This window comes from Narcine bancroftii, chromosome 1 (genome assembly GCF_036971445.1).
Source record: "Narcine bancroftii isolate sNarBan1 chromosome 1, sNarBan1.hap1, whole genome shotgun sequence".
Taxonomy (NCBI): Eukaryota; Metazoa; Chordata; class Chondrichthyes; order Torpediniformes; family Narcinidae; genus Narcine; species Narcine bancroftii.
Genome location: NC_091469.1, coordinates 429,439,270 through 429,448,504, shown reverse-complemented (window position 1 = coordinate 429,448,504; position 9,235 = coordinate 429,439,270). Strand labels below are relative to the sequence as shown.

General features: G+C 40.0%; 1 protein-coding gene across 1 annotated transcript; it reads right to left on the bottom strand.

Annotated features, from left to right (window-relative positions):
- Positions 1-3,716: 3,716 nt before the first annotated feature.
- On the bottom strand, positions 3,717-7,817 carry LOC138753479 (iroquois-class homeodomain protein irx-2-like). Its single transcript, XM_069916540.1, is given in 6 exon segments — positions 3,717-4,285; positions 4,590-4,653; positions 4,909-5,237; positions 5,239-5,581; positions 6,180-6,588; positions 7,488-7,817. Coding segments are annotated over 5 exon segments (1,362 nt in total). The 5' UTR covers positions 7,725-7,817; the 3' UTR covers positions 3,717-4,285; positions 4,590-4,609.
- Positions 7,818-9,235: the final 1,418 nt, after the last annotated feature.

Here is a 9,235-nt window from a genome sequence, read left to right as displayed (position 1 = left end):
TATTTGGCTTTAAGTAATCAAACAACCAAATCTTATTCAGCGACAGAAATGTTCATTTTAAAAAGTAAATGTTGCATCTATCAGATCTTTTTTTTTCCATAATGATAATTATTTTTAATTGGACACTTAATGTGAGAAGTTTATTTGGTGATTTTATTTGTTTCCATTACATAAACATTTAAAACGAGAACACATCTTCGAGGAAGATATTATGCGTGAATAACACAATGGGGATTTACTATAACATATGTTGTAGATAAATCAAAATATCATCGTAGATAATGATCCATATCAACGTATTCAAACAACTCTAACACCTCTGTTCTTTATTGAGGTTAATTTCGGGAACCGGGAAACCTGTGTCTGTCAATAGGCGTCCGATCTTAAAATGCGCCACCACGATGAGTTTATGCGAGATCAGGACGCAGTTCCGTTTTGTTTTCTAAATTCTGTTCAATTTAGGTGCTATTTTTCTTGGTTAACAATTAAATATATAAAAAGAAGTTATCCCTTCACAGCGAACTTTGATCTACATCTACACTATTATTGCTAGTGAATTCTTGAAAGCATTTGATTCCCTTATTTGCTTGTTCTTCATCCCGAAGTGAAAGGCTTTAATGCGGGTTCCCGTACCTCCAGAGTTGTTAAATGGCACGTGATTTTCTCTGTTTTTTTTCCCCGCATATTTATATTTACAATCATTCAGAATATTTGTAAAACGGAAATTGCAATTTTTTAATTAGTCATTGTGTTTTCATGTGTGGTACCTGAAAACAGTCTGCGTCCACCTTGGAAACGATCTTATCAGTATTTTGTTGCCTGTTATGTTAATCGCGCCGCATGGGAGCTCTGAAAGCCATCAATACTATTATTCGCTTGTCTCTGCATCCGGAATATATGAAATAGGTGAAGTTGTCACAGGTCTGGTCCAATGATATCCATTTCCACGTACAATGGATTTGGAACAAATTAGTTTTATATTTCTATAGTATGATTAATATAACTCAGCGCTCACACCCCCCCCCCCCAACTTCACCACCAGAGTATCCCGCACCCCCGGCCACACCCCCCCAATCCCCGCCCCCATAGCTCTGCCGCCATCACCATCATATTTGTCTCATGAAATAACCACATTGATTTGCGGGTCCTTTCTTAAGGCTGATTGGAATATACAGTAACGTATTTTGTAGTTTCCGAAATGAACACACCTTATTCGGGGAAATCCGTCAAATAATTTCTGATTATTAAAATTTGTAAACGAATAGGAGAATGGTTGGTACTATATTGTTAATATTTCTTCGACCTAGAACAACGATAATTAGTTTATTCAAGTCGTGGACTTCTGTGTCTTTCTGGTCTATTTAAATTGTCAGGATATGTGTAAAAAATGCAGCTGATTGTCTTCATTATGGATTTCAACGGTTCTCATTAGTCTTGTGAAACGCTTCTTCAGCTGCCTTGAATAAGCTCATATATCTCCCTACCACTGTCCAGCAGGGAATACCAGCCTTTCGAAAAGGAGCTGGTCACAAAATAACACGTCACATTTTCACCTAGTTTTCTGCTTAAAAAAAACTCCACTATCTCTACTTAATCAAACGATTGAATATTATCCCTAGCGGGTGGGGGGGGGGGGGGTAGCAGTCGGCGCCCCCTTACTGAAACAATAATGTTTTCATTGAGAACAAATGTGGATATTTGAGGAGACTGCAGAAAGGTAAAGCGGCAACCCAGCGTGGAAACCGCCTCGAGTGATATTTGACAACGTCGATATTCCCGCAGGAACCCACCTGAGATTAAAGATTAAATTTCAATAAATCAACTCAAATAAAACGCCGTGAACTAGATGTCTGGACTGTTTGGCTTGGCGTTTAAATCGCTTCTGCTTGCTTCTAGTATTGTTTTCAAAAGCCCCAGAGACAGGTTCATATCAAACACGATTTAAATAGATTTAACTTTCTTCACTCGGTGACCTTTTGAGCCTCAGTTACGCAGTAGCCGAATTAATTACTACTTTGGTCAATCGACAAAATAAACAATCCCCATTTTAATTAACAGTGGCATTATCGCGTAAAAACTATTTTCTTGAACACCAACCACACTTCCAGACAGTTACAACTCAAGACACAATTGTTCAGGATTACTTCATTCGGGGGAAGTGGAACAACAATCTCCGAGTTTATATCCAATTATTAACTTTCTTTAGTGAGATAATGGGAGTGAGCGGTATGGAGATGAGTACAAAAAGGGTTTAGTCCGTTGACAGAAAATAAAATCTGCACATACTAAAATTATTGTGGGTGTCGAGGCGGTGATGCTGTTGTTCCCAATCAGTATCAATATTATACATCACTTTAACAATCCTTGTTTCTTCCGAAGTTATGAAAAAAAAATCTTCTTAGAAATGATAAACGGCAAGACTAAAGCTCTTTGCGAATAAATGCAGTACTGTATAACAATATCAAACTTGATCAATGAACGGGTCATTAGACACTTAACATCCCGAAGGCTGATGGCTTCAAGTGTTGCAAGGGATCACTTTCAAATGCCCTTCGCTAACGAGAAGTGACCAACGCCAACAATTTTCAGCGCAAAATAAGTCACTGGGGAAGCTATCAGAGCCAGCGTGTCAATTTCTCCTGTTAAAGCAATTTCTCCTCAGCCGCCAGATTGAGGCATTTGAGATGGCAGATGTTTAGACAAGATTTTATAAATTGTCAAATATCCTCCATAATGAACCCCGACTGGTCGCTCCAAACGCAACAGCAACTAATATTTCCCCCGCTGGGATATAATACCCCTCTTTTAAAAATCGCGCAGTGGAACATTATTACTCACCCCATGGAGTGAAATGCATGGGGCCTTCGAAATATTTTGAGATTGATTACAGCGAAGTCAAAGGCGTTGTTGTAGGCCGTCGACTTGTCACAATGGCTAATTCAGGATATTTATGTTCCTTGAGAAAATGCGCTAATTATTAAAATTCATTGCATATCTTTAGTTTTTTTTTAATGATTCGTGCCGCCGAATATACCGTGATCATTAAAAAAAAACATAAAACAAAAATGCTTATGCGAAATTTACTCTTTCCTAATCTTTCCACTTTATTTTCCCCTAAATTCATATTGTTTCACCAAGTGTTGCACCACTTTGCCCTTGGGCTTCCGATCCTCCAATTCAGGTAGTTTCTTTTTATGCTGTGTCAACTGGAATTTTCGATAACGATCCTTAAGATTCTGTACGGTAATGCAAACATACGTGCTCCTAATGATTCACCTTGGCACAGCAGTTACAATGGGAAATTTGGGGAACTTGAAATTTATTGAATATAAACTGCAAACAGTTCGATTATCCATTATTTCAGGTATATGAGCGTTTCGGTCAAACGAATAATTATCAATTACATCGATGCCCTATAATCATGAAATTGGATAATGACATTTTAAATACTTAATGAATATCTGCTTTTGGTTGCAATTTAAATATTCAATAGATTAGATATTACAGATTTCACCAATGTTTTGATATTATTTTCAGCGTTGCTACCTACACTCGAAACAAGTAAAAACCTTTTTGATTTGAAGTAAATATCAAACGCATGTTTAAAGATGTTTTAATTCAGATTCCAAAATAAAAGCAATTAAAATATTTTAATGATAAATGAAGATTGAAAAGGTAATGCCGAATAATTCAAACATCGTTTTGAAGAGATTGCAGTTGCAGGCTAGTCAATTTTATTTACATTTTAAGATATAAATTAGCAAAGAGTGCTTATAACGACCAGATTGTAATTGTCATCACGTTTCCAAAATAACAAGCAGATTTATTTACAAAATGTTCAGTTTCCATTGCAATACAACTTGCATAAATTACTAGAAGCTTTATGTCATCATTACAAAAATAAATATCAAATGTTTTCCACTTTTTTCAGATACTCAAGTTCTTCAATCACATTGTTCTACTGAATATCTACAAATAGTTTTAGAATAAAGCCGCATTACACTTCGAACGTGGCAAATAAACGGATCAAGTGAAAACCTGAGAAGACATTATTTTCCAAAAGTCACATATACAGAATAATAATGAACCAACAAATACACAGATATGCTGTACGGATTTGCTCTCTTAATAACATAATCTGTGGAGTTAAAATAGTGCTCTGTGGGTCTTCTCTATACAGTGGCACAAGATGTGATCCGGTATTATGTACATTTTTTGCTTAATAGCTGGGGGGGGGGGAGGGTGGATGGCTCGCTGACATTTTCAAAGCAATTGTGACACCTACCTGCAGACCAAGGAAATAAAAGAAAACCCAGTCAACCAATTCCTTCAATTGTTATCGCACAGCTGTCACAATTTTAAAGACACATTAACCACAATTCTAAAATATTGCAGAAATTGTGATGGGGGCCGGAACATCGTTTCCTTACACTCTAAATATTTCTTATCGATACATTAACCGCCTTAACCAAGTTAATGCAACTTTAAGTTGATGCATGATTTCCTTTATGTGATTTTTCCTCATTTGTTTTCAATACTTCGATTCTAAACTTTGCAATTGAGATGTTACAGTGTATACGATCACTTACTTGTACTGCTGATAAGACACCTATAGATATGGTTGCACTCCTACTGTGCAGACATCACTGGGGTCTGTCAAAAAATACAACCATCATTTAGTCACAGCTCTCTCTCTCTCTCTCACTCACTGTATATCTATCAACCTACAACTAATTGCAAGTACATTTTTAATTCTTGAAAAATAAATAACATTGATATGCCTTCACGTTCCAAAGTCAGGTTGATGTCAACGGTTTTAAAATGAAACAGAAGTCTTCAATGGTGGTTGACGCCTATGGTTAATGGACAGTTTATCACTGCAAACAGAAAGTTTGTATCAGCACGTACCTTTTTTAGAGTCGTAGTTCGTGGTTCTGAAGTGGTGCTCTAGCTGGGAACTGTTATTCTTCAGAGAGTCGTGGCTCTGTTTGTGTATAGAAGCAGTGTTCAATACAGTCTCGTTGGTACTGTACCGCAGTATGCCTTGGCTTTGCAGATGATTGAAGTTAGCATAGCTCGTATAGTTAGTGTAAAAGGGAGAAGTATAGTAAATAGGTCTGCCAAGGATTGAAGTAGCTGGGAAGGTAGAGCTGGAGGATGATGACGAGGAGGTCGGCGACGAAGAACATATCTGGCCGATCTGATGTTTAATATCCGACGTGGCGATTTCCGCTATTGGGTTTGCTGACTTGAGTTTGTGAAGCTGAAGAGATGATACTATTCAGGCGATTTTTATTTCCACTCCCCGAGCTCTCTTCCTCTTGCACATTAAGGAGTGTGGCATCCACCCTAGCGAGAGGCGAGGGATTAATGGTTTTATGGGATAGGTCCCTGTCTTCTTCTTCATCGCTACCACCGCCATCATCATCAACCTCATCATCATCAACAATGCAATTGTCACATTTTTCCTTCGATTCTGATCCAGATTCGCAAATGATGTCCTCCACTCTGTTCACTTTATCCCCTTCGCATTCGGGGGAACACGAGCTGTCAGTCAACGTGTCGACGTGCAAACCAATACCTGGAACAAAGCAAGAAGAGTTTATGATTAAATCCGTCGGGCTATCCCGTTTGATGTTTTAAAACTATATTCGCACATCATAGCGATCTAATAAAAAAGGCCCCAGTACTCGAGAGGCAAGCGTTCAAACATGGGCCAAAGGCAAGAGTGGTACCATTTACGATGGAGTTCCGGTTGATTTAATGGACATTGTTCTGATTATGCAATCAGATTATGCAATGGTGTGATTGATAGCGTTACTGAATTGGTTAATACTCCCTCCATTCAAAATAAAGGGGTTTAAGGTAAATCTGGTTAAGTTTACGTTGCAATTCTTAACATCTCTATGTTGTAACAAGTATTTGTCCAATGAGAAAATCTAAGAATAGGCCATAACTTCTGCGCAGCGATTTTCCAAATAAAAGTTGTCATAATTATTATATAAGTCGTTCGTAAATCTTACGCCTGCATGTGTAGCATCGCCTCAGTGGGGTTCACCAAGCGTGAATGCACCAAATATCGATTCCGATATTTGTTTTACTGTCTATCTTGTCAATAGGAATTGTGCAGCGGTAATTGACAGGAAATGGTTAAGGAGAACTTGGTTCGTTTCACGAACCTTCATCCTCGGCTGAAGTTTCGATGTGATCATGCTTTTTCTCAGAACTCTCTTCTTTGCTTCTTTCACTTTCTCCCAATTCTTCCTCCTCCTCGTCCTCACTCTTATTCCTCGGCGCCCAGGTCATTTTATTCTCCTTCTTGAGTCTCCTCCTGGCGTTGGCGAACCAAGTGGAGACCTGGGTCAGGGTCATCTTGGTGATAATGGCCAGCATGATCTTTTCTCCTTTGGTCGGGTAGGGGTTCTTCCTGTGCTCGTTGAGCCAGGCTTTGAGAGTGGCCGTGGCGTCTCGGGTGGCGTTCTTCCTGTAAGCGGGGTCGTTGAGTTGATAAGGATAAGCTGCATTACCGTACGGGTGGTAACTGAGAGTTCCAGCCATCCCCGTAGCATGGGCATCGTACGGCGAACCCTTAAAATACAACAAAATTCACCATAATTTATTGCAACAATTTATGCCTTGAAATTCCAGCTTATTCATTATTAGTACGAGGAAGATAAAGCCAGTGTTTGTTTTGCATTAATTGAACCAAAATTTCAATTCGTCACGCTTCATTAACCTAATGACAGGTTCCGTGTAATTTGAAATAAATATCGATAATGCTGTACGAATTATTTTTAATTTTAATTTTTGGAGTTCTTCCTTTAGGGCACTTAAACATGGCGGCGAGCCTCCTGTCTACATTATCTTCAAATCATTTGCAGCAACTAGTAAAGCTGAATGTATTTAAGCAATTGCTGCGTCCAAACATGGATGTTGTGCAGTTTCTGAACTGTGGCTGTGCGGACCTAAACACCTAGGCCGTTCTCCTCTGACTTTAGAGTTATATACATAAACGGCAGTACAAATACCACCCTGCTTTACTTCTCCAAATCAGCTATCTTTTTTTCACTTTCACCATTTGCATTTCGCCACTTTCCCCTCGAATGTTTGCAACTCGTCTCTCTCTTCCCCCAACTCGTCTCCCTCTCTCCCCCCTCCCCATTATTAAACTTTTTGAGTCTAACAAATGCCCTCTGTTGTATCGTTTTTTTCCCTCTCCAAAACTAGCAGATATGTTTCTTTTAGAACAAATCGTTTCTCTTTGTGCATGCGTTTTGCTACCAAAAATAAACGAGCAATACGCCGTGACTGTGTTTGCCTACGTTTTCCAATCTTTTCCCTTCAAGCTAGATGGTAACATTAACAACACATTCAAACATATTCTTAAACGAAACTTCCATTCAGCCCCAAATTAAAATAAAATGCCAATTAAAATTATATCAAATAATAACTCCATTCATGCAGTCAATTTAAATTTATTGACGTACCATGTAGGACGGGAATCCAGTTGCGGGGTCAGTTGAGTACTGAAGCGGGTTAGTGAAGCCTGCAGAGGGGGCTGTAAATGCTGCCGAACCTGCGTAGGGACTAAACGCGGAGCCGGACGAGGCTCTGCCCAGTTCGTCGCTCCTCGGGGCGGTTAGCGCGGAGGCACTGTATGCTGGGCACGAGTAAAGAGCCAGCGACCCTGCTGGCTGGTATAGATAACCCTGAGGATAAGACATTGCTTTCCAAAACAAAACAGAACAACAAAAGAATTGTTTTTTTTCTTTAAAAGGAACCAACGAGACGGAAAGAGAGAAAGGAGAGAGTTCGATTGTTCCTAGAGAACCAACATAGAGCTAAAATATTCACCCCCCCCCCCCCCCACCCCCTGTTTTGGCTGAGTGCTGGGTTAGGAAGGTGTCTGCATGGAGCTGCAGGAGCTGCTCTAGTGCCTGAGTGCTTTTGCTAAGCGCCGCTGCTGAATTCTGGTTAGATAGAGCAGTGGCGGGCAGCTCCTGCCAATCAACTGGGTTATTTACATACAGGTGCCCCGCCCCCTTCGGCCCTGCCAGCTACGGGGTTGCTTCAGTCAACCAGCGGCCAAGCACTCAGCTCCCAGTCAGGGACCACTTTCTGCAGCCCCTCTTTCGCTCGGCTCTCCCTATCCGTTTCCCTTCGCTTTTCAGCATTCCGATTTTAATGCTGCGGTGATTTTTCTCCTTCCCTTTCCTCCACCGTCTACCTTGCTCAGTAAATTGTATTTTCTTTCGGTCCGGAGCTCTCAGTTCTTGCCCTTTTTCGGTCAATTGTCTCGTGTTTCTTCTCGTTGCCTCTTTCTTTCTCTGTGATTCTGTTTTAAAGGGCTTCACCCCCCCCCCCCCCCCCCCCCCCCCGCCGTCCCTCCGTTGCCGTTTCTCCCGTGAGCCTTTTTTTTTGGAAGCATCCCTTTGCACGTTCATTGCACCGGGGAGAAGTGCAAACAATAACCGACGTCGCTGGTTTTCCTAAAAGATTCTGAATGCCTCAAAGTGAGAAACATTGGGAGTGCATTCTCCAAAACAACTTAATGCTCGCCATTTCTAAATAAATCTGACACTATTGCAGGTAACCGATTAGAACTTTGTAGTTTATTGCATTCATTAATGTCATTTCTTTTGATTTAAGCCTATGATTCATTTTAACTTTAGGTTTATTTTCTTATAATTTTGCAAGTTTTTCACCCTTTATGTAGCAATTTTTTTGTGAACTATCTTCGACTGCCTACTCCTGTCACCACCGATATTCATGGCCTAGTTTTAATTTCATAATGAATAATGAAAATTCGGCTTTGGGGTCTTTTGGGGTACGGCTTTTGCGAGTTCCACTGAGCACTGAAATGCGTTTTCCCGAGAGCAGTAAGATTTCCCACAACGAAAATTACACGTTGTTACTTAAAATTCGACGGGCAATATTAGAAATTCAATTCGCCAGAAATAATAGGGGATTGTAAATAAAAAATGAATCTGGATTGACGTGTGTGGAAATGATGTTGGACAAGCTGACGTTGTTAAACGTTTGTTTAAGATTGCTCGCCAGACTAATTGCATATCAGCCGAAGGAAAAAGGCGTGCGCGTTTAACGGAGTCTTGGAAATTAGGCAGAGATATCAGCTTTTAAAAAAAAATCAATCAATTAGAGAACGCTGGAGTATATTAGGAAGTGTCAAGCGCAAAAGAGGGGAAATGGAAATTAAACGTTCGCTGGCTAGCTC